This window comes from Lynx rufus, unplaced genomic scaffold (genome assembly GCF_022079265.1).
Source record: "Lynx rufus isolate CCGP_SWC_20201006 ecotype Redwood Valley unplaced genomic scaffold, mLynRuf1.p SCAF_7, whole genome shotgun sequence".
Taxonomy (NCBI): Eukaryota; Metazoa; Chordata; class Mammalia; order Carnivora; family Felidae; genus Lynx; species Lynx rufus.
The window spans coordinates 76470176-76498073 of record NW_025814889.1 but is presented as its reverse complement, the minus strand read 5'-3'; the positions used below and the strand labels follow the sequence as shown (position 1 = coordinate 76498073).

The 27898-nt window shown below is 53.3% G+C and overlaps 2 protein-coding genes across 4 annotated transcripts in view; one reads left to right on the top strand and one right to left on the bottom strand.

The window, feature by feature from the left end:
- The window catches only part of FMNL3 (formin like 3), a 54440-nt gene extending 50075 nt beyond the window's left edge, over positions 1 to 4365 (top strand). For 2 of the 3 annotated variants that reach the window (XM_047066260.1, XM_047066259.1), the window contains 7 exons: positions 38 to 118; positions 206 to 335; positions 1000 to 1160; positions 1512 to 1613; positions 1933 to 2025; positions 2312 to 2435; positions 3389 to 4365. In XM_047066260.1, coding sequence (XP_046922216.1) covers positions 38 to 118; positions 206 to 335; positions 1000 to 1160; positions 1512 to 1613; positions 1933 to 2025; positions 2312 to 2435; positions 3389 to 3477 — 780 coding nt within the window. In that variant the 3' untranslated portion in view covers positions 3478 to 4365. Of the gene's footprint in view, positions 1 to 37; positions 119 to 205; positions 336 to 999; positions 1161 to 1511; positions 1614 to 1932; positions 2026 to 2311; positions 2436 to 2566; positions 2669 to 3388 lie in introns of those variants that run through there. The other variant, XM_047066261.1, reaches the window with a different exon arrangement.
- Positions 4366 to 4643: 278 nt separating this feature from the next.
- PRPF40B (pre-mRNA processing factor 40 homolog B) lies at positions 4644 to 19027 on the bottom strand. The gene is made up of 25 exons (XM_047066262.1): positions 18952 to 19027; positions 18020 to 18163; positions 17643 to 17708; positions 16939 to 16966; positions 16685 to 16710; positions 16437 to 16547; positions 16029 to 16149; positions 15922 to 15946; positions 15519 to 15701; positions 15154 to 15283; positions 15007 to 15071; positions 14339 to 14503; positions 14129 to 14237; positions 13601 to 13751; positions 12837 to 12970; positions 12058 to 12172; positions 11818 to 11909; positions 7285 to 7401; positions 6919 to 7056; positions 6615 to 6710; positions 6270 to 6356; positions 5875 to 6052; positions 5551 to 5612; positions 5294 to 5437; positions 4644 to 5193 (listed from the first exon to the last, which is right to left on the bottom strand). Exons 1-25 carry the CDS (start codon positions 18967 to 18969, stop codon positions 5101 to 5103), a joined length of 2598 nt encoding a protein of 865 aa, XP_046922218.1. The 5' UTR covers positions 18970 to 19027; the 3' UTR covers positions 4644 to 5100.
- Between the last annotated feature and the right edge of the window lie 8871 nt (positions 19028 to 27898).

Here is a 27898-nt window from a genome sequence, read left to right as displayed (position 1 = left end):
CCATGGCCTGACTTCCTCTCATGCATCTTTTGGATAGATCATACTTGCACTAGGGAACTACATGAACAGCAGCAAGCGAGGAGCTGTGTACGGCTTCAAGCTCCAGAGCTTGGATCTGGTAAGATGGTGGGGACAACCCAGGGCCAGGAAGCCTGAGGAGCCATGGTGCTCAGCCCTCTCTCACCACCCCCTGCCCCCCTCTCAGCTGCTGGATACCAAGTCCACTGACAGGAAGATGACACTGCTGCATTTCATCGCATTGACGGTGAAGGAGAAGTACCCAGACCTGGCCAACTTCTGGCATGAGCTACACTTTGTGGAGAAGGCTGCAGCAGGTAAGGGGAGCTTGGCCCAGCGAGCCTGCTCTCATGTCTAGGCCAGGACAATCCCAGGAAGCTTAGGAGAGGGAACGCTTGGGTCCTTCGTTTCTGGCCTTTGTTACCTCCCTTCTGGCCACTTCAAAGCTTTCCGCTGGGGCCATGGGTAGGGGCCACCCCCGAGGGAGCCTTCCTGCAGGCACCCGCCTAGCCCAGCCTTTCCCATTTGGGTGCCATGGGAGTAGGCAGAGGAAGGCAGAGGTGGCTCTTCATTCCCAGCTCCCTCGTGCTGGCCCTGGAGACTGCATTTTCTCCATTTATAGAAAAACTATAAAGCCCCACAGACATAAGGCAGCTGTCATTTCTGCCCCACTCATGAAAACTGAGGTGGGCTTGAGGCAGCTCCATCTTGGAGACCAGCAGTCTCTCTGGCTTGCTTTCCTGTGCTGCCTTGCTCTTTGGGGTCATGAGCTCATAGCCCCATTCCTTTTCCTTGCCTGTGAGAGCCCTGGTAGCTGGGTGTGCCCTTCTAACCTGGAAGCAGAGGCAGGAGAACCTGCTTGCTGCAGGGTGTAGGGTGGGGGTCGGGGGGTTGCGTGCACAGAGTTCTGTGTAGCCCTGGGCTGGGAGATGGGCATGTTGGCCCCTGGGTAGGCCTCAGCCCAGGCTCTGGTGACCACAGTGTCCCTGGAGAACGTGCTGCTAGATGTGAAGGAGCTGGGCCGTGGCATGGAGCTGATTCGGCGGGAGTGCAGCATACATGACAACAGTGTCCTTCGGAACTTCCTCAGCACCAACGAAGGCAAACTGGACAAGCTCCAGCGTGATGCCAAGACGGCTGAGGTGGGCAAAAGGTGGAGGCGGGTGGGAGCGGCCAGGGCCGAGGCACTGTGTCCCTCCAGGTGAACTTTGTTCTGGTTCTTGAACCAAAGAACTTTTACCACACAGTTGGGTGTCTGTATGTGGTGGAGAAGAGGCATGGCAGAGGCCGGGGTGCGGGGGCAGACAGCTGCCCCTGGGGACATATTCTAAGGAGCTTTGGGAGCCCTGAGTTCTCTTCCATCCCACAGGGCTGGGGGATGCTGGTTTTCCTCCTCTGGCCCTGAGCACTGCTTTCTGTGAGCCTCCTGTCCCCAGCGGGGAGCCGGGCTTCTCCTCTGCCAGGCTGATCCCTGCTGTCCACCCCTTCCCCAGGAGGCCTACAATGCAGTTGTGCGCTACTTCGGTGAGAGTCCCAAGACCACACCCCCTTCTGTATTCTTCCCGGTATTTGTCCGATTCATTCGTTCTTACAAGGTGAGCGGAAGAAAGGCTTTTAAAAAGGAGTTTGGCTGCAAGAAAACTGGTAGGGGGAGGGAAGGCTGGGATCCAAGTCCTCGGAGTCCTGGGAGGGAGCGATGGAAGCTGGCCACAGGCCTCTCAGCTGTGAACGGGTGGGCAGGGTGGGGGCCCAGGCCCTTCCTGTCATTGTTCAGGGCAGGAAGTGCCCCTCCAGAGGGTGGCCACCTGGGGTTGCTGGCCCCACTGCCACCCATTCTCCACCCTCGGTGTCAGCCCCTCCCCTCACAGCCTGTGTGAGCCTCACCACCACCCCCCAACCCCCCATGGTTCTTAGGAAGCAGAACAAGAGAACGAAGCTAGAAAGAAGCAGGAGGAGGTAATGCGGGAGAAGCAGCTGGCTCAGGAAGCCAAGAAACTGGATGCCAAGGTGGGTGGGACCAAGAGCTGGGGCCTGGAGAGCAGAGCAAAGGATTAGGAGGGGGTGGGGAGAGAGCTTGAGAGGTGGAAAACTGGAGCCCAGAGACCACCCAGAGGGTGTGAGGCTGAAGTCTGAAGGGATGGGGAGAGGGGCTTTGGGAGGGATTCCTAGGCAATGATGAGGAGTGGGCTGCTGTACACAAATCAAGGGCATCTTCAGGCTGCATCTAGGGGCAGGAACCAGCCCCATGGTAGGTTAGTGATGACTCCCTTCCCCTTCAAATGCTTGGCCCTAGACCCCCTCCCAGCGGAACAAGTGGCAACAGCAGGAGCTAATTGCAGAGTTGAGGAGGCGCCAGGCCAAGGAGCATCGGCCTGTTTACGAAGGGAAGGACGGTACCATTGAAGACATCATTACAGGTGGGGCCCTTGTCCTTCCCTTGGGTCTGGCCACTAGGCCCAGCTCCCAGACTCCAACCCTACCCTTTTGGGCCCTCCTCCCATCCCATCCCCATGAGGCCTGACCACTGTGTCTCTTTCCTGGGCCGCAGTGCTGAAGAGTGTCCCTTTCACGGCCCGTACTGCCAAGCGGGGCTCACGCTTCTTCTGCGATGCAGCCCACCATGATGAGTCAAACTGTTAACCCCCAAGGCTGGGGCCCTTGACAGGTACTGGGCACCGCAGCTGTCCCCTCTGCATGCCCACCTCCCAGGACTCCTGCTGGGCCCACAGGCACCTCCTCCCCTGCATGACTTGGAACCATCCTCTGGCAGCCTCATGGTGATGGGGGCACATACTTCTCTACTTGCATGCCCCATGCTCTGAGAACCATGGCTTATCCCTTGCATGTGCCCTCAGGGAAGTATTCTCTCCCCGACTAATGCTGTCCTGGCTTCTACTAAGACCCAAGGGGCAGGGAGTTTCCAGAGCAGGCAGGACCAGGCCACCACCTCTCATTGCTGAGGCTCCATTCCTGGGCCCTGGTATCCTTTGTGACCTGTGCCTCTCCATCCCCATCATAAAAGCTCTGGCAGTAGCTTCTGCCCAGGGCATATCAGATGTCCCTTGATCTGTTCCCCGATATTTGGTCTACCTGGGGTCTCTCCCCAGCTTCTGGCTATTGTTGAGTCTACTTTGTTTCTACCACTGCCCAGTGGCCTCTAGTCACCCCCACCTGGTCCTCTGAAAATGCAGAGCCCCAGCAGTGTCTCTGACCATCCTCTCTACCTTCCTTTAAGCTTCTCCCTCATCGGCCTCATGGCTGGCTCTTCTTTGGCCCTGCCTGTGGGGCTGCTCCTGAAGGGACTGTTCCTACAGACGGCGGGCCTGGCCCAGCCTCCCTGCCTGTTCACAGGCCTTCCTTTTCCCCACAGGCCTCCACCGCCAGCCCATCGTCGTTCGCCACCAAGCCAGGAGTGCCGCACCACCCAACGGCCCCCCTCGGGCTCCAGGCCCCCACTAAGGCCCTCTTGGTGGCAGAAGCACTTCAACTCCCAGAGTCCTGCAAGTCCAACCCGTGGACCTGGAGCCCTGGAATTGGCTGAGGGTGCAGCAGAGAGCTATGCTGCTTTCAACCCAGCGTCTACCCCAGCGCTCAGAGCTGCGCGTGCCTGATGTCAGGGGCACTGGGCCTGACACTCCCCTGGTGCCTCTAGTACTGCACTTTGCCCCCAGGGTCTTCTTTTCCTAAAAGGTCACCAATGGTCAGCTCAGGGCTGGGAAAAATCATTTCCAGCCTTAGCCGATACAGGGGCCCCTAGGCCAGAAGGACAAAAGGAGAACGCGACTATTCCTTCTGTTTTTCCCCTTCCATTTTGCAGCTCTGTGGTCAGCTGTGGTCTGGAAGTATCCACACTTAGGGAGCTCCAGTACCCTTCCAGTCACAGATCATATTTTACCAGGAGCAAGGCCCACCTAAGCCTGGGCCCCACCCAGCTGTGCCCTGGTGATAAGGGTAGAGGAGAGATGCCATGCCACGCTTACTGCCCTTGGCCCTTTCCACTCTAGGCTGACTCTGTTCTTGTCGAGGTGGGCAGAAGGGTAGAGGTTTTCCCAGCCCCAACCCCAGGATAGCTAGAGAAAGGGTGTGATATCAGCATCCTCACTTCCTTTCCATAGCAAGGGTTTTTTTTTTGTTTTTTGGGGTTTTTTTTTTGGTTTTTTTTTGTTTTTTTTTTGGCAGGGGACAGGGGGCATGGTGGTCTTAGCTATTTTCTCAGTCTCCTGCCAGTTTCTTCTCAGCCCCTGGAGGGGAATACAGGGAGCCACTTCTTTTTGTACATGTACCACCTCCCTTCTCCCGTGTACATAAATCCCAGACCTTCTTTCTCAACAAAGGCTTGAAGCACCAGGCCTGCCTCTGTCTCCTTTTTCTGAGTGTGGGGGACTAGGGTGGCCATTTGGCCTGACCTGAACCATGGAGATAGAAAGGAGGCTGCATGGAGATGCCCCCTGCTTGGGGGAGGTGAGGGCAAAAGCTTGGGGAAGGGGAACCGGGCTGGGTGGGCTCCAACCACACAAAGGGAGGCTGGCCTGTCATGAGACACTAGTGCTCTCTGCTGGCCACACGTGCACCTGCCCAGTACCCAGCCTACCCTGCAATATATGGAAAAGATAAAAGAGCCACTGTCCATGTTATAAATATTATTTAAAAAACAAAAACAAAACAAAACAAAACACACATACACTGGGTCCCGGGGCTGAAGGAAGGAGTGGTAGAGCCCGAGGGCCCGGGCAGGCAGGAGCAGGTACTGGTGCTAGAGGGTAAGGACCCCACCTGTCACCAACCTGTCATTCTTCCCTAGAGGCCCCTTCTCACATTTCTCTACTGGCACCACCCACCCCACACGGCATACCAATCTCTGGTCTGGGGCTGAGGGCAAGGACTGCACTAGTTGCCCGGGAAGTGGAGGACCCTTAAACACCACAAGCAACCTCGGGAGGTGCCAACAATGGTGTGTTGGGGGTGGGGTTACTTGAGGAAGAGTGGGCACAGACCAGACTAAGAAAGGAGTCTAGTGCAGATGGTGAGGGTGACCTAGGATCCACAGCCTCACACAGACCCGAGGCCGAGCAGCTCGTCGGGTCACTGGTGGTCATCCAGCTGCTGCAGGAGTGTCCGCCGCCGTCTTTCCAGCTCACCCTCGCTCAGCTCACTTTCCGACGTGTCCCAGCCCGTCTGGTGGAGCAAGGGCACAGCTCACCCACAGCCTCCCCCGAGGGCCACGGAGGTCTGGAGAGAGTGCTGACTGGGTTGGGGTCAGGTGCCTGCCTCTCACCTTCTCCTTCTTGATTCCAAAACCTGGGGAGCGGTTGGGGAGTTCTGCCCGCCGGAGCTCCCTGTCCTTGTCCTGTTCTGGTTCTTTCTCATCACTCTCCTTGCCAGCTTTCTCCTCAGGGTCTGTCTCGCTCTCAGGACTGTTCTGTAAGAGCCCAGAGCCCGCCTGCTCAGTTCCTGTGAAGGACAGCCCGGGAGGCGGCTGAAGAGCTCTCTCAACATGGCAGGGCCCTGGGTTGAAGTCCCTTCTCTACGCACCGACTTGTGTCTTCTCTTCTTAGTTTTCTTTTTTGGTTTCTTGGCTTTCCGAAGGCCATGATCTGGAGATAGAAAATGCCCAGTAAGTCTCACAGGAGGAGGGAGGGTTCATCCCTTTCTCTGCCATAGACCTCATTCTTTAGACAGGGAGCTATCTGAGGAAGTCTCTCAGTCCAGTTTTCCCTCCTTCTCCCAGTTCCTGCCTGGGCAGGGATGGGACATTCTTCCTACTCGGTCCACTCCACCTCCAACCTCAGAGCACTGGCTGGGCTCCCCAGGGGCCTTCTCTCATCTGAGTCAACTCTCCAGCTCTCAACTGCTTACCTGATCCAAGGAGAAGGCGAGAAGATGGGGAACCCCGTCCTCCAAGGGCAGCACCCCCACTTTCAACCGAATCAAGTGAGGAAGAGGGCTCAGAGCCTGACTCTGAGGGGTTCCGCCTTCTCCGTTTGGGGGGTCGGAGAGACGGCGGGGGCAACTCCTCCTCTTCCGACTCAGAACCCTGGGCAGATCAGCAGATACATGTCAGGGCACAGGTTCTCTGGCCTCCAGAAGCCCTCAAGTCTAGGAACTGGGGACACAGAGGTGGATCCAGGGCCAAAGGAATTTTCAAATCTCACTCGAGGGGGAGGTGATGTAGGGAAAAAACAAGAAACGTGGTTCCTATTTCCCTAAGACAGTCCAGCCTCCCTCCACGTCCCTTCGGCCCACCAACTCACTGATGGTGAATGGGAACGCTTTCGATGGTGCTTCTTGCCCTTTCTGCCATGTTTTCGGCCTTTGGTGTGGAGGTGCTGGCATTCAGTCTGGTAGAGGCAGAAGGAGCGGTGAAGGCGGCACCAGGGTTAGCCCCAGGAAGGACCCTGCACCCTAAAATCTGATTTTGCCTCCTCCTCTCAGGCTAGGGCCTCAGGCTTCTCCAGGACACTGTCAGACCTCCCCTGGTTGTTCAGGGAAAGGAAAGCCCCAGGGGAAGGAGGAGGCCACTGGAGTCTCTGTTGAGCTGGACTGGGTGTTCATAATAAGCCTTGGACAGGGGCAGGGGGCCAGAAGCTCTGCCTCACCTCCAGTACCTGCAGGAACTCCCGGAAGAGCCGGATCCGCTCCGACTCCAGGGTGATCTGCTCAAAGGCTGAGTCGCACACAAAGCGCTCACGGACCTTGAACGGGAGAGCACTGCTGATCAGACCAGCCCCGGCACGGCACGGACACCGCCATGAGCACAGGGCAGGGCTGGGGCAGAGGAAGGAAGGGAGCCGAAGCTGGCCGCGAGCTGTGCTATGACTGGGGTGGGCCCCCAGTGGTGGAGAAGCACCGCTGCCCTCAGGACTGAGGGGGTGGTGTTTGGTGCCAGGCTACAGCCCTGACCTCTTCCCAGGCAGTGCCCAGCTCCAGAGCAGGCACGGCCTGCCTCAGCATGCTTCGGAAGGCAGCTTCCCTGCGCCGCATCCTTCGCGCCTCCTCCTTCTCCCGCTCTCTCTCCCGTGCCTCTGCTTTCTCCAGCAGCTGAGGGCAGAAAGGACGTAGAACTGGGTCACCCAGGAGGGTGGGTGCCCAGGCCCCACTCAAGCACACCATAGGTCGAGGGAAGCTGGGGTCTGAGCTCCTGTAGCCATCCCCTGAACAGGGGGTACGGTCACATGGGGGCAGTGAATGAGAAGGAATGGAACGAGACAAAGGGATGAGTTTGAGAATGGAGCCCTGGCTACAGCCCCGCCCTGCCCGGCCCCTCACACTATTGAAGGTCAGCTTGATGTTGCCTGCGTCCAGCGCAGCAGCCCTCTTGTCAAAGCTTATGACGTGGGCGAAGTCCTCAAAGGCTGTGTTCACCTCCACGCAGAAGCCCCGGTCCTGTGGGCACAGTGGCACATGAAGCAGGGGCCAACACGGGCCTGAAGCCTGAAGCTGGCCTCCAGGGCTGGCAGAGGGTCAGACTACAGAATGCTCTAGAAGTCCCCCAGCCTCCAGAAGAGACCCGCAGGACTCAGATGCACTTCTGAAACCAAGCTGTCCAAGTTCTCACCATCTGATGATTAAGCCTCCCATGCCTACCCTTGGTTTGGATGTCCCAGGGAGCTGGACAGGGGCGGGGGGAGGGGGGGGGCGTTGGGTCACATGGGGAGGGGGAACAGGGTGTGTGTGTGCCATGTCTGCTGACTGATGCCTGGGTTTCTCACAATTAATTCTTTGTTCCTTGGGCCTAAGGCCAGGCCCCAGGGGGGCCCTCCGGCCGCTCAGTAACTTCCTTGAACTCTCAGTCAACACCTGCTGGCCCCATCCTCTGGCTCAGTTCTGGAGTGCTTACTATGTGCCAGGTACCATTCACTTCGCATACGTTATCACTTTTAATCCTCAGTATCGAAATTTAAGCATAGGTCCTGGCCTCCTAATTTTATGTGGAAGGAGAAACCAAGGTTTAGAGAAACTAGAGCGCTTGTCCACAGTCTCACAGCTAGTATGTGGCTGACAGAGAACTCCACCCCAAGTCCTTCTGACACCAAAGCCCACAGATTAAAGCACCACACCCACACAGACCCCTCAGTCCACGGGGGAAAGAGAGGCCATCGGGTGTGCATCTCCAGAACACTACTAAAAATACCTTCCCTTCTTGAAGCACCCTGGGCCAGGCTCAGGGCTTCACATCTCTGCCTCCCAACACCTTAATAAAGCAGAAGCTTAGGAAAGTTATCTCACTTGGCCCATGTCAACCTGGTGAAAAGCGGAGCCACTGGAGTTGGAGTCGGCTGGGGCACCAGCCCAGTTCCCTCCCCTTCCTTCCACACCGCACTCACTTGCTCTGGCTTTCGTGTCCATGCACAGCACGCTTTTCTTTTCTCTAAGTTCTTATTTGAATTCCAGTTAGTTCACATGCAGTGTTGTATTCGTTTTCAGGTGTACAGTATAGAGAGCATGCTCTTGTTTATTCCGAGGGCACTTCCTCAACCCATGCTCCAGCCCTTCTTAAACACACCAGTCTCTCTCTCAGGGAAATGAAAGCTCTGATCTCACCTCTCCACTGGCTCCTTCCATCAAGCTCATACCTCGCTTAACCGGGAACATCCTGTCCACCCTGCTCTGCCCTTCCTCAAGCTAACGACCTCTGCTTCTTTCCCTTTGACTCAAAATCTTTAAACGCAGCACAAAAGGAAATGAATACACATTTACTGGGCCTACTATAAGCAAGACACTTACAAATACTACCACTTCTCACAACTGTGCACAGAAATTATCTCTATTTTGCCGATGAAGAAACTGAGGCTCAGACATTCTATAACTTGCAGAGATCTCAACCAGTAAACAGGCAGGAGTCACCTGACCCTAAGGTCTGTGCCGTACCTACTACTCTACCCTCTTCACAGACACTACTTTCCTAAATGTGCTCATGTCCTCCTCATAGCCAACTCCAAGGGCCCCTTCTCAGTCCTCATTTGACTGATCAGTCCTTGCACCTCTGCTGCTCACTTCAACATTGTCTTCCTGTCTCTGACCTCTTTTAGTGCCTCTCTTGCATGTGGTGTTCCCCTGAGAATAGCATTTAGTCTTTTCAATCTACACCGTCTCTAGCAATCTCAACCCCTACCTCCCTCCTGATTTCAGACCCGTAATTGACCGGATATTTTATAGAAACTTCAAATTAAGCAGATCCCAAGAGGGTTCATTTCCTGTGAGCTACCCCCCCTCCCCACCCCTACTCCCATGGATGTCCCAGGCCCAAATCTTCTGGCTTCCAGCTGTTCCAAGTCCAAGGCTCTTTGCATTATCCTATTGGGTGAGAGGTGCCCTCCCAGTCTGCAGGGCTGGTGGATGGCCATAGAGACTCCTGGGCTCCTCAGCCTTCCATAGGCAGGAGCTCAAAAAGGGGCAACAGAAAGGGGAACTATCTAAAGCAGCTTCTTTCTCAGGAGATGTGGCCAGACAGGACTCAGCGAGGACCAGATTCCTACAGGCCTGTCAGCAAAGACCAGTCACTCCGTGGCTAAAATGTAAGCATCCAATAAAATTTAGCTCTCCCGAGATTAAATATTTATACTTTACATGATAATCCTATTTAAAATACAGTATTTGCTTTATTCCTCCCTGCCCCAGGTTACTTTTGAGACTAATTCCCCAAATGGAATTTCTATTTTCTCCAGCCTCTCTCTGTCCATCCTACTTCCGAGTGACTTTAACCTACTGATTTTAAACTTCCTTTTTTTTTCAACAGCAGAAACATTTTTTTCAACAAAAATCTTACGTAGAACCTCAATATATAAAAGAGAAGCTGCTGTACTTAGAAACAGTAGGAGCATAAAGTCCCTCCCCTCACTCAGCTCCCCTTCCCTGTCCCAAGGTGCCCCCAAGGAAACTCAGGGGGTCTCAGAAACACAGCTGGAGCACTACAGCTCTCCCTCATCTGTTTTCCCTGTGGAGCTTTAGCTTGTCTCCCACCTAGATTACCTCCGGACTAGTCTCCCTGCCACCTCCTACACCTCTAACCCTGCCTCCAGAGTCCCATGCTGCTCTAACCTTTCTACCAAAGGGCTCCAACAGCAGGGGAGAGAAGGCTGGGGTGAGTCAGAAGAGGATGGCTCGAGCTCAAGATGTGTTTAAACCACTTGCCACTAGGACTTTCAGTGTCCCAAAGCTTCAAATACTGTCTTATCACCATCAATCCCTAAGGACACAAGCACTGAGTCTGAGAGGTACTACTCTACACTCACCCGGTGGCTCTTCCAGGACATCATCTGACCCTGGCTCCCTGTAACTTATAAGATAAAAATCCAACTTTCTTATTTTAGCGTTCAAGGCATTTTATACATAGGGCTCTACTTCCAAACTGGGGTGTGTGGTTCCAGAGAAACAGAGGAAGCCACAAGACCATATGGTATGTCTTACCTAATGGTAAGTAACTTTAAAACATTAAGTTTATATTAAAGAGAGAAATAATGTGGCATTAAGATGCAACACCTGAATCTGTAAAGCAAAACACTGAATTTCAAAGAAATGTGTGTGCAGTGGGACATTCCTAGCTTTGGTCTCAGACCCTTTTCACCCCAGGTACCAAGTTATTCCCCTCGGTAATTAGGTGTATGTTGGTGGAAAACTCCCCCATTTTTTAGATGAGGAAACTGAGGCTGAGGAAGGTTAAAGAGCCTGCTGCAGGTCACACAACTAACAAGTGTCAGTTAAGCTAGACCTGTGCCCCAAGTAGTCTGCCTCCACGGTGCTGCTCCTAACTGCCGGGCATACTGCCTCCCCAGTGCATTTGCATGTTCTTGACTTCCACAAAGAAATATGCTTTCCTTAGGTTTTCTCCTTCTGAAACAAAAGGCTCTCTTGTAGTGTCTCTATCACTTCTCAACCTTTGATGGACACAGACATTGAGAACCCTCTCTCCAGTGTCAGACAAGCAATGTGCATGCAGAGCAGTAAATGGCAGCTGAACTCGCTGCCACGCCAGGGAGGTGATAAGGAGTGACAACGATAAGGATGACATGCATGGCGTCTCAGCCTGGGTCCACTGAATGCCTTGCAAAACCAGCCAGTGCTGCCAGATAATCCACATTTTGTTTTTTTGAGAGAGAGCGCGTGAGCTGGGGGCCGAGGGGCAGAGGGAGAGAGAATCTTAAGCAGGCTCCACACTCAGTGCACAGCCGATGCAGGGCTCAATCCCACAACCCTAGGATCGTGACCTCGGCCGAAATCAAGAGTCGGGTGCTTAACTGAGACCCCCAGGTGCCCCAATAATCCATATTTTTAAAAGAACTGAAGACTCAGATTTTTATGTGCAACCTCCCGGTTTTAAAATATTAGCAACAAATTTGAAAGTTTTCTAAAATACCGTACAGGCCAGAAGGAACACATCTGTGAGCTACCAGTTTATGATCAGCTGTGCCATGGCCTAACGTGCCGTGGCCTCTCCACTCCCTTGCCTCTGCTCCTGTAATATCCTATGCCCAGGACCTCCATCCTTCTCCACCTACTTGTTCTTAAACGTATAGTTCAAATGTCAATTCTTTGGGTTCCTGTCTCTGTAATAGCGCTTGCCCCTCTGTGTAATAGGTGTCATGTCTATCTTCTATGAGATAGGAAGGCCATGAGCTCCTTCTAGATAGAAATTGTACTTTACTTATTTCTGTGTCCCCAACGCACAGTAAGGGATCATAGTAGATATCTGCTGAACTGAGCTGCAATGCTCCTACAAAACAGGACTTATCAGGAAGTCCTGTCCAGAGAGTGTGCCCTGCACCCAGCTTGCATCCACCCACAACCCCAGGCCTCCCTCACCTTAAGAATGTCCTTAATGATCTTCTTCTCATCATGGAATCGTGCCTTCAACTCCTCCACATAGAACTTGAACAAGTCCAGAGGGGTGGAGCCTGCGGGGGAGGGAGGGAGGGGGGCCTGGCGGGCGGCAGCTTCCCAAGGCCTGGGGGTGGGGTCGAGGACAGGACGAGGGAGTGGGGGTGCAGACAGGCTGGCAGGGCAGGAAGCCAGGCTAGAGAAGGGGGAGCCTGGCTGCCTTACCCGGCTGGCCCAGCATGTTGGCAAAGCGGACATCAGTGCTGACCGCTGGGTACAGCTCCATCCAGGTGGACATGGAGTGCAGCTGCCCTGTCTCATGCAGCTCATCCAGGAAGGTCTGAGCAGAGAGAGGCCAGTTACAGGGAGAGTGAGACAGGGAGAGAGGCAGAACCAAAGACACGAGGAAGAGAGGAGATGGTAGGGAGAGGTAGGAACAATCCAGATTGAGGAAATGCAGGCAAAGGAGGCAGAGATGAGGAGATACAGATGGAGAGGCAGACAGCAATGCAAATGCAGAGAATGTAAATACAGACAGGAATGAACTAAAACTTGAGCAGAAGCTGGGCTAGAAGGCAGAGAAATAGAAACTTGTCTGGAGCATGTTCTTCCTGTAGTTTTTGCTTTCAGCTTCCCAAAGTGATACATCTCAGTAACCCGCCACCACCACCGCCACCTCCAAGCTGGGGGACAAGCTAGCTATGCCTATCTGGCTCCCTACCAAAAGGAAATGAACTTGGCTGAGTTGCCAAGCTATGCCTTTAGGGTGCTCTCTGCTGGCAGTTTCTGGGTGGTGCATACATCTAGTCTCTCTAGAGGAGCAAGGCCCAGAGTTGAGGGGACACAGCAGGAGCAGAACTGCAGGCACAGAGAGGCCTCGTGGAGGTGGGACAGGACGAGACACAGATGAAACAGTGGGCCTAGCTGAGAGGAGGCAGGGCATGGGCAAAGAGGTTATGGTCCAGAGCAGAGCAGAGTTCCAATCTAGTGGGCAACAAAGATACCTGGAAGGCCTCCCGGTTCTTGCGTTGCTGACGCCGCTCCCGAAGGCGGGCCCGCTCCCGCTCCTCCTCCTCCTCCCTCTCCAAAGCTCGGATGTGCTCCTCAAAGCAGATCAGTGCATCTTCCTTGTCCATGTCTAAGTGCGGGGGGGAGAGGCTCAGCCTGTACCGCACTAGTGGGACACCCTCACAGACCCCAGCACCCCCAGTGTTCAAGGATGCTGCCTTGGTAGATGCCAAGGTCACCCAGGGTGGTGGGCAAGAGGGCCAGAGGGCTATGTGGGAGAGCTGCTGGAATGGTGGTTCTGGGGGAGGGTTCATTCATGTAGTAGAAAAAAATTAGCATGTATTCAGCTCTTGTGAATTCAGTTACTGGAAGTAATCATATGAAACCAGTAATCTCAGGATCTGAGGTTTTCTACAACTGGGAATCAGTCAGACTCTGATGCAAGTTCAGAAGATAAATTTCTGATATTACCAGTGATTACAGGCCAACAACAGCTCACTGTAACACACGTGACCAGTTAAGGCCCACAGTGCCATGACAATTTAAGACCATATTCACATGAGTTATAAAAATCATCTCCTGGTCTTCTGACACTTATCCTAGAGCTCTTCCTCCAAGGACATACAATGTCTAGGTCAACAGTGGACACCAGAGGGGAGGAGGGAGTGACCCAGCATTCTCCATCTCCAGTCTGGAGAGTGGGGTCCCAGGTCTGTGAGGAAAGGGGAAGAGACAGGCAGGAACGGAGACCCGGGCTTACTCTGCAGCTGGTGGTCCTGAGCAAAGCTGGGGTTATCCATGAGGTACTGCTGGGCCTGGGACCATGTGGTTTGGAAGTTGACACTACTCATCCCATCCAGGATGCTCTTCAGGGCCTGGATGTTGCGGCGCCGGAGCTGCTTGGCCTGTTCCTGGGGAGCCACAGTGTCAGGGTCAGGGTAAGGTAGGATAGGTCGGAGCTACTCAAGTGGGCCTGGACAGAGGAGCATTCAGGGAAGGCAGGTAGCTAGGGAACCTAGGAGGGCCAGACTCCAGACTTTCATGCTCCCAGAAAGGGGAAGGGGCACAGGTTACAGACCAACCCCTCATAGATGCTTTCTTGCCCTCCCGTACCCAGGCTATAGGCCCAGACCAGAAACAGGGAGATGTGCAAGTGCCATACCAGCTTCTGAGTAAGGAGCTGGGACCCTGGGACAGTGGAGAAATGAATGGCCAGGGTCCATAAGGATGCAAAGACATGAACAATCTAAAGTGAGACAGGCTAATGGATCCAGCCAGTGACTGTTACCTTCTCCTTCTTGGCCAGGAAGAAGAGGACATCATCATAAACCTCTTTTCGATCCCTCTCAGGGACCACAGCCCATACCTCCAGCTCCCCAAAGGTCTGTTCTGCCCGCCTGTGGAGTATATGGCCCATGGGTAGGTAAGCAGGGAACAGAGACCCTGGGCCCGCATGTTCTCAGGGTTCCCAGGCCCCACCCCAGCCAGGCCCCCTGACCGGTAGCGGGTGGTAGAGGTCATGCGTTCGTGCTGCTCCAGGAAATGCTGCAAGGTCTGCTTGGCCTCCTTGGCCCTTAGCCGGGCCTCTTCCTTCTCCTCCTTCTCCCGCTGCGCCTTGTAGGCATTGAATGCCTGCTTTTTCTCACTCAGTTTGGGCAAGGCACTGGGGTGGAAGAGGGTGGGAGTGGGATGGGGACAGGGGAGTCAGCCTGAACCACCCTGCACAGCCACCAAGCAGGGTCATGGCAGACAGATCTGAGTGAGGGGTCCATGCATGGGCACAGCAGGCTGCAAGGAGGCAAAATGGGTCTCTGGGATGAGGGGAGGGGTGGGAGGCAGTCAGGGGAAGACTGGGCTCCAAGACACCGCTAACACTGGGCCCTTTTGCTCAAGGTGCAGTCAGGCCTCCACCCTTTCCAGCCCCCTCACCCCAATTAATTCAGTTCCAATCAATTCAATTCAACAAGCATTTATTGAATATCTCATATCAGATACCTTTCCCCTCCTCCTCCAGGAGGCCCTCCAGCTTCTTTTCCCTACACCCTTGCCCTTCTATCGCTCTCCTGAGGGGGCCTGAGTATTGAGCTGGGCTTCTCAGGGAGGCCCTAGCCCAGCTGCTCTCACAAACATGGTCTGGAGGGCCTGGCTCCCTCTGCCCAGGCCTACCTGTAACGGGGGTCGGTGACCACCATCTTCATGGCCTGTTCCCACGAGGCGTTGGAGGGGACAGCCTAGAATGGAGCAGGCAGGGGTCACGGGGCCTGCCCACCTCCAGCCCCCTCCAGGCCTACCCTGGGAGCCCCACCCCCGCACCTTGTCCCTCAGCAGCTCCTTGAAGGCCTGCTTTGCTTTCTCCCGGTTGCTCCAACTGAGGCCAGACCTCTCTGGTTCTGGCTTTGATTCCTCTTCCTCCTGCTGCGGTGGCTGATGCTGTCCAGCAGCACTGGGGGGCAAAGGGGACTCAGCCACAGCCATCTCCCAGTCCCCACAGTTTCAGTGCCCTATGCGATCAGCAGCATACCACCCTCTCCTGGCTCCCCAGAGCAGCCCTTTTCTGCCCTTCAGAGGCCAAGCCCAGATCTTCACACCCTTCCCAAGAGGCCTGGCAGAATTCAAGGGTTGAACTAGGTTGGGAGCTCGAGGCCAGTATCTGGAATGTCTCAGGGGGCAGCCCTCACCTGCTGGGGCCCTCCTCCGGCTGCTGCAGAAACCCTTGCTCCACAGGCTGGGCAGCCTCTGACATATCGCAATCTTCACTGCCACCTGGCTCAGGCTCTAGAAGGCCCAGAGGCATAGGGGTGGGGCCGGGCGGCACAGGTGGGGGCTCAGGCTGGGGCTGAGGTGGCTGCGGCTGCTGCTTCCTACAGATGAGCCAGAAGGGCAGTGTCCACAAGTAGAGCAGAGACAGGGAGAGTCAGACCAGCTGGTCTCTATCCTGCGAAGGACTGGGGCCAGAGCAGACCACTCCACAAGGAGACTGACAGCTGGCTCTTCCACGGAGCAGGGACCATGGAGAGAGGGTTCACTCCCACCCCTCGGGTGGCCCCCAAATTTGGACGGATAGGTGGGCAAGTCACTCACCCTGCAGCCTCTTGTTGGACTAGAGCTGCAATGGGAAAAGATAACGTGGTCACAGGGTGGCAAGTGCCACCCCCCAGAACCACAGCCCAGGCCCACCCCCTCCTCACCCTCCAGGTCATCCAGGTCCTTGGGCCGGGTCCAGCGAGACTCCTTACTCTGGTTGTTATAGTAGTAAGGTTTGCCCGTGTCTGACTTGTACTCTTTCCAGGGACACTGAGACAGCAGCAACTGCAAGAGGATGGGCAGAGGACATCAGTGGACTGGGCATGCCCTCTAGCCACAATTGGGGGAGCTAAGGGGATCCAGTGAATAGAGGACGTAGGAGTTTTTAGTTACCACCTGGCCTGGCACAACATGGGGGAAGGTAGATTTCCTGAGATCCTAGGGAGGTTGGGGGGTGGTTAGGGATCTTGGGATCAGAGGAACCATGTGTATGGTTAAAGACTCAGGGGAAGCCAAGAACTTGGAGGGGTCAGGGCAGCTGAAAGGAAGGGCCAGAAAGCCCCGCTCAGGACCTCTGCCTTGGACTTGAGCACGCTGGGCTTCTCCCACACGGACTGCTTGTCGTCAGCATTGTAGTAGTAGATGCGCCCATCAGGGGCCACATGCTCACTCCACAGGGCCCTCTGGGGAGGGGGGGGGGCACAGAATGGTGGTCAAGGCTCCTTTCCCAAAGCTTCTCCTCCTCACCCCAAAGATTTAACCATCAGCCCCCCAACTTTCAGCCTTTCAACCCAGAGACCCCTGAGCTGGAAGAACTCACCGGAGGGCCTGTCCCAGCCACAGCAGCTAGAAAAGAAGCCAAAGGAAACATTAAGTCCTTGCTCCAATCCCCATCTTATCCCACCTATTCCTCCCTTACTCCAACCCCAATAAATATCCCCTGGTCCCATCAACATCCCAGGCCCCCTGGCATCCCAACAGGCATGATCCAGGGTGGGCTCTAGTCCATGTTCCCCTCTCCCCTGTACCCCCCAACCTCCGAGCCTGGGGTGAGCAGACCCCCAGAAGACTCACAGCTGGCTGTGTCCGCACCCGGAGCCGTCTGCCGAAGAAAGAGGAGGGGGAAGGGTTGGGGCCAAGCCCAGTGGCCCCCAGGACCCAGGCCATGGGGGATGAAGAAGCAGGCCAGGCCAGGATCCATGTGTCCTGCTCCCAGGGACCTCTGCTCCCTAATAGGCATCCCCCACCCTCTGGGGCCGTGGCTCTAGGACCCTAAGGGGAACTGCATAGCAGCTCTGTTGTCTTCCTCAGGTGACAGTATTTTGTTGAGTCAACCTCTGAGACCCCTCTTCCATAGTGGATGCCAAATGCCACATCCTACCCAGACTCTACTATACTGAGCAATGGCACAAGAAGGTACGGTGAGATCCCCAGGTGCCGTTTCTTCCTTCAGAGACAAAGAAGATGTGAAGAGGGGACTGTATTCGAGTGTCCACAGTGCTAGCTCTGCGACAGTAGTGTCAGCCATGAATGTGTTCCTTAAGGAAGCTGGGCACGGCGAGAAGTAACAAGAGAGAATGTACATGCCGCTGGGGATGAGCGAGAAACTAGAAGAGCAGAGTACATGGCTGGAGAGGAGGACTTGAGTGTGGGGAGTGCTGCCAGGACCAGGGTGGATCCGATGAGAAGAGGGAAAGAATGGAGGCCATATCCCTGTACTTCAAATCAGACCCACAGGGCTGCAGTGTGGCTGCTTCCTGCTGGTCCCCAGTGCTTACCGCTGCGGTGACAGGCACCGCTGGCATCAGCATTCCTGGCATCATGGGAGGTACCATTCCTGGTATCTAGGGATACAAAGAAGACAAAAACCAGCTACCAAGGTGAGGGCAGGCACAGGCTAGGCAGGCTCCTGAGAGATCCCATTTGGGGCCATGACCTTCACATGGGCACTCCCTCAGACAATCCCCGGCTTCTGGGCTCTCGGCCTAGCCGAAGAATGTTCTCCAGTCATTCAGCAGACAAATCCTCATGGGCCTAGCCAAAGCTCCCTCTCTTTTCCCCTTACTTTCTGAAGTCCAGATGCCCACTCTAACCCCTACCCCCAGCTAGGCTCACAGGTTTTCTGAGGCACTGGTGAGGAGAGAGGATTGATTACCTGTGTGAGTGGTGGTGGCGCCCCCATTGGTGGAAGCATTGGGGGCATGATGCCAGGTGGCATTGGGGGGATGGCTGGCGGTCTCTGACTCATGGGAGGTAGTCCCATCGGAGGAAAGGGTGGGGGGATTCCTGGAGGGGGCATCTGAAAATGAGGAAAGGAATGGATACTGAGCAGAGAAGGCACTGCCTTGACCTATCAGGGAATATCGACTTGTCTCCCACCCTTCTTGACCCTCCACCCCAGCTCTGAGGCAATTTCAAGGCTTTAGTTTGAGAAGCACAAAGCACGAAACTGCCTGCTCCTCACCACTGAGAAAGACTGATAACTGGGGGGGAGGGGGAGAGGGTCTTCTGGGTCTAACAAGCAAGCACACAACTTCTTCAGAGGTAGGGAAGGGAGAGGGAAAAGGGAAGTGTAACTGCCGCCAGACCGTGGCTGGAAGGCTCCACCTCCTCGCCAATTCTCCCCAAAGAGGCCTCTCAGAGTAAGGGCCATAAGGCAGGACTCCAGGTACCCAAATCCCCCAGTCCCCTGCCTCCCATCCCTTTTTCTCCAACTCTGTGTCCACCAGCCGCTATTTCAGTCTGCCTTCTGTGGCGTATTGAAAGAACAGAGATAAGGAGTAGTGAAAGAGAAAGGCAGCCCTGCCACGCCCTCACACTAACAGGGTCTTTTCCCTTCCACTTCTCCTACCCCAGCCCCACTGCATCCCAAGGACAAAAAGACAAAGGGGGAGCTGTCAGCTTTATGGACTGGATGCTTAACAGCAGCTCATCCCACCCCAATGCCCAAGCAACACCACCCCTTTACCAAGGGCAGCAGAGGGGGCATTACACAAAACCGTGCTGGCGAGGCAGCAGCGCTAGGGACTGGGGAGCTGAGGGTTGCAGGCTGGAAAAGCCAAGCCCAGGGAAAGACATGAAACTTACGAAGGGTGGTGGCATCATGGGGGGCCCCGGTGGGAAGGGGGCAGGCGCTGCTGGGGGCCGGGGACCAGAATCGGGAACCGACTGTTGAGGGAGAGAAAAGTCATAGGACCCAGGATGGGCAAAGAGATGGGCTTTTGCAGAAGGGAAGCAGAGCGGTGAGGATGAAAAAGGAGCACAAAGTTCAGAGAAAGGGTCTCCTGGCCCAGTTTCCTGCCCATGCCCAGCTCTGAGCCCTGGCTAGGTCTACTCTCTTCCACCAGCCAAGAGCCAGCGGGCCATGCCCCTTCAATAGTCATCTTTAGGGGCACCTGGGTGGCTCAGTCAGTTAAGCATCCGACTTCAGCTCAGGTCATGATCTCACAGCTCGTGAGTTCAAGCCCCGCATCAGACTCTGTGCTGACAGCTCAGAGCCTGGAGCCTGCTTCAGATTCTGTGTCTCCCTCTCTCTCTGCCCCTCCCCTGCTCATGCTCTGTCTCTCAAAAATAAATAAACGTTAAAAAAAAAAACTTTTAAAAAAAGTCATCTTTATTTTGCCAAAGCCACAGAAAAGATGGAGGCAGCTGTACCACAGGCACAGACTAGCTCTTCCCAAGGCTTTTCATCCATTCTCCCGTCTGTGGGCAAAGGCTGAGCCTCCCTCAAACCTTCAGCAGAGGCCTCTCATTCCCAAAGTATCCCGGGAGGAAGTGACCTCTTTTCCCATTCCCCTACCTGAATTCACCCAGTTAGATTCAAACCCAAAGCCCTGTGAACAGTCACTATGCCTTCATAAGCACTAGCCTCCTCTCTTCACTGCCAGCCTCCCACAACTGGCCTCATCTTTAGTCACTCGCTCACTCTGAGACCTCCCACTCCCAGTCACCCCCTCCTCTTTAGCTCTACTCCCCCTCCCCTATAGATCCCAAACCCATCTCCTGTGGCTGATACTCTGAACAGCCTAGGTTTCCCTGTCCTACACCTACTGGCTGCCACATCCCATCCTTCAGTGGTTGGCTTAAATATCACTTGCTCTAAAAAGACTTCCTGACTATTTAAAGCAGATCCCTTCCAATTTATTCTGATTCCCTTCTAAGTTTCTTGGTGTGTATAACAGTTTTGTAATTATTATTATTATCCCCTTATTAAAGTATAATAACATTCCATGAGAACAGGGATCATGTCTGACTTGTTGAAAGCTGGACTCCTGGTACCTGATAGTGTCTGGCACATAATGGGTACTCAATAAATATTGAATGAATGTAAGACAGAACAAATGAAGGAACAAACACCCCTAATTCTGAAAATTCATTCTATAAACATAGCCCCACATGGCCAAAATTACGTATGTGTTTCCATTCCATATTATTTGTAAAAACAGACTGGAATCAGCCCAAATATCCATCACTAGGTAACTATGAAATTATACGCAAACATACAATGGAATACTATATAGTCATAAAAAATGAAGATGCTCATTATCTTGATAGGAGCAATCTCTAAATACGTTAATAAGTGGGGAAAAAAAGCAAAGTACAGCAAAGTTGGATCATTTGTATGAAAACTGGAGAGAAAAGATGACATACAAGAAATCAGTAGAAGGGGGACAGAAGTGGGAAGGGAAATTTCTCACTGTATGTATACCCTTTGTAACCATGTGATTATACCCCCTATTCAAATATATATATATATATATTTTTTTTTTTTTCAAGTGAACTGAGGCTTGGAGATGCAGCCAACAGCCCTGCCCTTCCTCCTTTTTGCTTGAAGGTTAGAAGGTGTCAGGGAGGAAGGAGTTCTATGGAAAGGTGGTAGCTGGCTGAAGAGGAGACACCTCACTGCTGCCCAATTTCCCTACTTACCCAATGACCCCTATACCAAGAAGGCTCAGCATTTAAAGATGTTTTTTAATCTCTACCTCTAGCAATATCTGTCCTTCCTTTTTCCACTCATCTTGTCCTAAGGAGAAAAGGGCATAAGCCAAACTATTCCAACTTGAATCACCTCTTTCAGTGTTCACCTACTCTGGCCCTGTATTCAGACCTGCTCCTGCTCGCGACTGTCCTTAGCGTGAAAAATCAGAAACTAATCAATATGGGAGGAAATCCATTTCTCTGTGCCACACTGGCCCTGGGAGGTCTGACCTCCCAGATGCTGCATAACCATCTTTGGGCCCTCCTAGGCTCGAGTTGCCCATCTGAGATTGGCACCACCAACCATACAGTTGTCTAAGATAGAAACCAGTGAGTCATTCTCCACACCTCCCTCTTCCTTGTCACTATGTCATGGAGTCCTGCTAATTGTGCCTCATACACATTTCTTGAATCCATCCACTTCTTTCCATTTCCTCCTCCACCCTACCACCCCTTTTTTTCATCCAACCTCCTGTAGTAGTCTCCTCACATCCGCTCCAATCAGCAGCCATAACAAGCTCATCAAAATGCACCTCAGACCACGTTACTCCCTGCTTAAAATTCTTTGACGGCTCTCACTGTTCTCAGGGTGGAGACCAAAACCCCTACCCAAGGCCTGGAAGGCTGTGGGAGGTTTGCTGTGCCAGCCTCATCCACGCTGAGCTCCTGGGTTTGTGCTCCATCTGGCCACCCTCACCTCCTCTCAGTTCTCCCATGTCAGGCATGCATCTTTGCCAGGCACAACTTCCTGCCAACCCCATACACCTAGCCTGCAGGTCTCACATCTGTCAATCACCGCCTCCTCAGGAAAGGCTCCCTCCCAACCCAGTGGACCAGGCTAGTCAGAGCCCTCTTTTACATGTTCGTGTACCATGTACCCTCCCCCTTTAGCAATTACCCACTGGAATTTTACAGTTTTTTGCACAATGCTGATTGTAGGATTATTTTAGGTGGCACTAATAAAATCCAAATGCTGACACTTAAATTATGATACTTCATCGATTTTAAGATGTTATCTGTGGGGTGCCTGGGTGCCTCAGTCAGTTAAGGGTCCGACTCTTGATTTTGGCTCAGGTCATGATCTCATGGCAGGAGATCAAGCCCCATGTTGGATTCGGCACTGGGTGTGGAGCCCGCTTAAGGTTAAGACTCTCTCTCTCCCCCTCTCCCTCTCTCTTTGCCCCTCCCATACGCAGGCACACACGTAGTCTCTCAAAAAAAAATTAATAAAAAAGATGTATTTTGACAAGAAATGTTAAAATGTGAGTCTCAGAATCAATGAAATTATCTGCTGCCTCCACTAGACCTTAAACTTTAAGGGGCAGGGACTTTGCCTGTTTTTGCTCACTCTGATATCCTATCCCCACTGTATTTTCCTCACTGTCCCTGACTGGCACACAGTAGGTGTTTATGTTTGCTGACTGAATGGTCTTGGCAGGTCCCACAAAACACAGCCACTGGTAAGGCATGGTAGTTACTCAGGAACACAGAATGGCAGATCTGGAGGGTATTCTGGCAACCACCCAAGGTAGTCTCCTTTCTCAGATGAGAAAACTAAGGGGAATTATCAGTCCCATACCCCGCCTGTCAGGGACAGAGCCAGGACTGGATCCAACCTGCCCTCCAGTCCTATCTTCCGGGCACAGCCCTTGCCACAGGAAACAGGTCTGTTTTTTTCACTCTAGCATATTCCCCACTCCCCCTGTGGTTAAATCAGCAAGGATCCAACATTTCCTTGAGGACTAGTGATGACTCCCTATTGCTCACCCCACAGAATCCTACCTAACATTCAAAGCCTTTCAACAACGCTCTTCCACTCTTCTTGGTTCAGCCTGACTCCATGGCTGCCCTCCTCTTTGCACAGCAATTGTTAGGTTACGCCATGTGTTCCTCTTATTCCACGGTCTCTGTTCAAGATGATCCAATCTTCACCCCCTTCAGATTACCTTTATGATTATCCTCCACACATATACACACTCCTACCTACTTGCGTCCCCTCAGGATAAATGCTGCACTACTTGGCACCAATGACCTGCTACTCTGTGGACGTTTGCTGGGTGTTTCCCACGGGACTGCCCATCTCCCTATTCAGGAGATTTCTCTATATTCAGGGATTATGTTTTCTCCTTTTAAGCCTCCTCTTGAGTGTCTAGTCAGGGCCCTGCATACAAAGTACTGTGATCAAATGCAGGCTCATCCTTCACCTTATTAGATTTTTGCATACTGGAATATCCTAAACAGGCAAATGTGTGCATGTGTGTGCATATGCTCAGGTACATTTGTATAAATTCCCTGGGTAAAGGCAGCCTGTGATGAGAGGGACAGAGGTTGGCAGAGGCTGTCTGTATGGCTGGGGAAAGGGAACTGGAATCAAATACTAGCATGGGAAAATCTAAATAATAGAAAAATGAACTGTATATGACCATCTTTAACTTGGTATATGTGCTGCCGAAGCGAGCACTGACCATCTTTAACTTGGAATGGAGACCCCTGGCCGGGATCCAGATGCTGGACTGTTTTGGACAGTTCCCGCAGAGGACAGAGCAATGGAATGAACATAAATTACCATGGAAATTCCAAAGCCCTCCCTTTCTGAGCTTCCCCTGTGCAATGTGTACACTTTCTTTCCTGAAACACCCCTGCCCCTATCTCACTCAGTGCCTGTACAACTTTGGGTCTTATTACACTTTGGGGTGAGACTCTGAAGTAACTCGTGTGAGAGAGGGATATAGGAAATGGGGCTAAGAGATCGAGATCCTGTGTCTTCCTGGAACAAAAACAGATTTGTGGGCTGGAGAGATATGATGAAGAGACAATTGATCATCTGATCATCATATGTTCACCTGGGCCAGTGGAATCACCCCCCCCCCCACCTCAAGGTGCAATCAATTCTCAGACTTCACATCTAAGGGGCATCTCAGAACTAAAGATTCAGAAGAAAGAATAAAAAGAGAAAAGAGCAAGAATGGAGAGACAGAAGGAAGAGCATGGAAAGAGGGATTAATATCATCTAACAACTAATATTTATTGAGTGCTTATTACGAGCCAGATACCATGCCAAATACTCATTTAATCCTTGCAACCATCTAAGAGGTTATTATTATCCCCATTTTATAAATAAAGAAACTGAGGTTCAGAGAGATTAAGTAACTTGACCGAGGTTCTAAGAGATTAAGTGGCAGAGGCAGGTTTGGAATCCAAGCAGTCTGACCCCAAAGCCTGTGCTTTCAACTACTCCACCGAGCTGCCTCCCAGCAAGGATGGTGGTGCCACAGCTATTTCTTACAAACGGATTCTCCTGTTTTCTTTTCACCCCAGTTCACACACAATCCTGAAGGTTGGCCTGGTCTGACTCACTCCCTAACGGGATTTGTGTTGGAAAACGAAAGCTGGAAGGCACACCTCTCAGAAAGAGTAGCTATCATCAAAAAGAAAAATGCCATGGAGGCTGAGACCAGCTGACTACCCCGCAGTCTACCTGCCTCAGCTGCCCCAAACAGCACGGGCCCCTCCCTGTTTTCAAGACCATCCTAGTCCCCACTCCTCTATACCAGCCTTAGCATTTCCTACTCCCCAAAGAGACTGGCTGTCTCACTAGAAAACACCTTCCACTGCTTCTCTCTGATCTGCCATCCCCTCAGGATGAAGACCTCATTCTGGTCTTCATTTTCTTGGGTTAGGTCTCAACCTCCTCTGTGACTTCCAGAGTTCTTCCGTCTCTCCAATAGGATTCCAGAGGCGCTGCCTAGCCTGCTCCAGCCCTGCTCGCTTTGTGCCTACCATCCCCCCACATCCCAGGGGATTTTCTGCAGCCCCAGCTGAAGGCCTCGCCTCCATCTTCAGCCTTCTTTCCCTTGCTTCCCCACATCCTAGAACCCGTTCTCCTGAACTCTTCCCTCAAGAACCACCCCATTTTGAAGCTGGAAAAGATCTGGGGTATCATTCTCATGCATTTTCCTTGTTGCTTTTTTAAAAACCGATGGGAAATCTGAGGCCCAAAGAAAGGTAGTGACTTGCCCAAGGTCACACAGAGTTGTTACACAGTTTGTTGATGGCAGAGTCAGGGTTGGGACCAAGGGTCCTCTGCTTTCTCGTTTCTTGGACTATCCAGCACTGGATGGGGGCGGAAGCCTCTCTTTCCTCAGGAGACAATGCCCCCTCCTCATCTCAGGAGACAATGAGGGGGAAACGAAAGAGAGGGGGGTCTCCAAGTGGTCTTACGGGGTATCCTGGCCTCCAGAGGAAACAAGCACTGGGTCTGGGGAGGGGCGTGTTGCACGCCAAATATCCCAGGAGGGGAAAGTGTGGCCCCAGCTTTCCCCTTATTCCTCGGTTCCCACATTCCCACCCCCTCTCCGACCTTTCTCCAGAAACCCACCCTTCACTTCTTCCCTTCCCCCTCCTCACCCAGTACCGCAACTCACGTTTCACTCAACCCCCCTCTCCCCTCACCCCGCCATCCTCCATCATGGCCTCCCCGCCCCTTCTCCCCCAAATCCCTACTCCCCTCCCCCTCCCGGGCTCCCTTTCCTAACCCCTCATGCCCCTCGCCCTCCCCCGGGGTCCCGGGTACCCCCGGCGGCCTCCCCGCCCCCCCGGCCCTGGCCCGAGCCGCCGGGGGCGCTGTGGGACCGCCCCGGGCCCCTCCACCCCCGCGCGGGGACGTTACCATGCCAGAGCCTCCGAGCAGCTGGGCCGGCTCGGCCCACCCGCCAGTAAAAGCCGCTCTGATTGGTCGGGCCGCAGCCGGGAAGGCGGGGCCAATGGGGGGTCGCACCCCTTGGTGGCCGGGGCTCCGGTCGCGCCCGCGGACCAGCCGGCCCTGCACCGGCCCGGAGCGCCCGGCCCGGCCCCGCCCCCGGCACGGAGAGCCTGGCCCCGCCCCCGCGCCGCCAGGTCCGGGGGCCGCCCACGGGGGGCGGGGCGCGGGGCGCGCCTGCTCCGGGCTCTGACTGGCGGCTCCAGCCGCCCAAGTTCGGCTGCTCCGGAAGCCAGAGCGCGCGTCCCGGGCCAGCTCCGCGCGCGCCGGCAACTCTCCTGCCTTCTTGCCCTTCCCGCTCGGCCGCCTCCAGACCTGGGCGCGTCGCTTCCCGGCGTTAGCCGTTCGGCTGGCGCGTCCGTCCCGCACGGGCGCTCGGAGCGGCTGGATCCCGTGCGCTCGCTCCCAGGACCTGGGGGCTGGACCGACGTATTCATTCTGACTGTAGGGGTATCTTTGCACCTCACAAAAAAGTTTTTTTTATTCGTTGAGTACTTGTGTTTAGCACTTTTAAATTCATTCGTTGGGTAAGTATTTGTTGAGCATCTGTTATGTGCCAGGAACTGTTCTGGGCACTGGGCAAATGGCAGTTTAAAAAAAAAAGAGCAAACAGATCCGCTGAAATTCCTGCCCTCGTACGTGCTTCTCACGTGAGCCTGAACTTTTAAAGATTTGGTTCCCACCGAGCGATGAAAGGAGAGGGGGGCAATCATTTATAGGCGTTAAAGATGTGAGCTAAATACTGTGTTGCCCACGCGGATAAGGGAGTTACAACCCAAAGCTATTTAGTGAATATGCAGAAGGTCTCAGGGCTACTAACTGACAGGGCTCCTGCCCGAAAGGGAGATGCACCTTCTCTCCAAAGCCTAGATAGAGATGCTTCCATTTTCCTTTATTTGTCACACTTTGCTGAGCCTGTGCTCTGTACTTGGTGCTGTGCTAGGTGCTGGTGATTCAAAACTCTGAGCCGGGTCCCTGCTTGCAAGGGGCTTAGAGTCTACCGGGGAGAGGTAGAATACACTACCAACAGGAAGCAGAATTCCTAAATTAAAGGAGACAAATAGGAGGAAAGGAAGAAGGATTCATGGCGGGGGGGGGGGGGGGGGGTCATTGTAGAGAGGAACTTCATTGGGGGCCTAGTCCTGTGGTTTTCAAACCTTATTACTAAGACCTCTGTGCATAGCAGAAGTGGTCAGAGTTTCCATAAACTTATCAATCACATTTTATTTTAATTTTTTTTCTTTTTTTTAAATTAGGTATTTCTTAGAATACGTAGGCATCTATTTTAAAGGATCAAATAATTGTATGAGATTTGTTCATAAAAACCGCAGAGCCCTGCCTCCATCATCTCTCTCTGCCCGGAGGCAGCCATTTTTAGCTCTTTTAAGCTGTTTCTTTTGGCATTACCTTCATTACCCTGGCCCTCCTTCAGCTGCATCCCTCCCAGGGTGAGGAGTCCAAGGGGACATGCCTATCCAAAGCCCACTTACCCCCTTATAGGCCATATTCTGAATATCTGGAACCCTGGATTTCCCTGCCCAGCTTACTTCCTTGCTGATGATGTAGGCATCCCTAGTCCTGAAGGGTAGCCAAGGGTCAGTTACTTGAGCAAGAAGCAAGAGAGGCATGAGCACAAGCTGAGGTCTCCACGGGATCCCGTGTGAGGCTCTCTCAATGTAGGACAGAGGCAAGGGCAGAGGAAAAGAGTGAGGCAAGAGCTAGGGGCTGGGGGCTGCTGTTTTTTAGACTAGAACTCTGAGAATTCCAAAAATTCTAATTTAGAACATGTCTTTCCAGGTCCTTATGAAAGTACATTGGTAAAGTTAGGCATTTAAAAAAAAATTGTTTTAATGTTTATTTACTTTTTGGGAGAGAGAGAGCGTGAGCACGAGCTGGGGGGGGGGTGGCACAGAGAGAGGGAGACACAGAATCTGAAGCAGGCTCTAGGCTCTGAGCTGTCAGCACAGAGCCTGATGGCAGGGCTCGAACCCAGAAACCGTGAGATCATGACCTGAGCCAAAGTTGAACGTTTAACTGACTGAGCCACCCAGGTGCCCCCTAGAAGGTATTTTATTTAACAGTTTGTTAGCTTAATATGTAACATTAAAATATTTGAGTAATGTTCCCATTTGTACTCTTGTCCCAGCTCCCGCAAATAATAGAGGCAGATTGGAGGATTTAACTTTTTTCCCTTCAGATCTCCTCCCCTGCCCACTGATACCTCATTCTCCTCTCCCATCTGTCAAATTTAATTCAATAATTTTTGTTAGTTCAGTTTTCACCATACTGACTTCATAT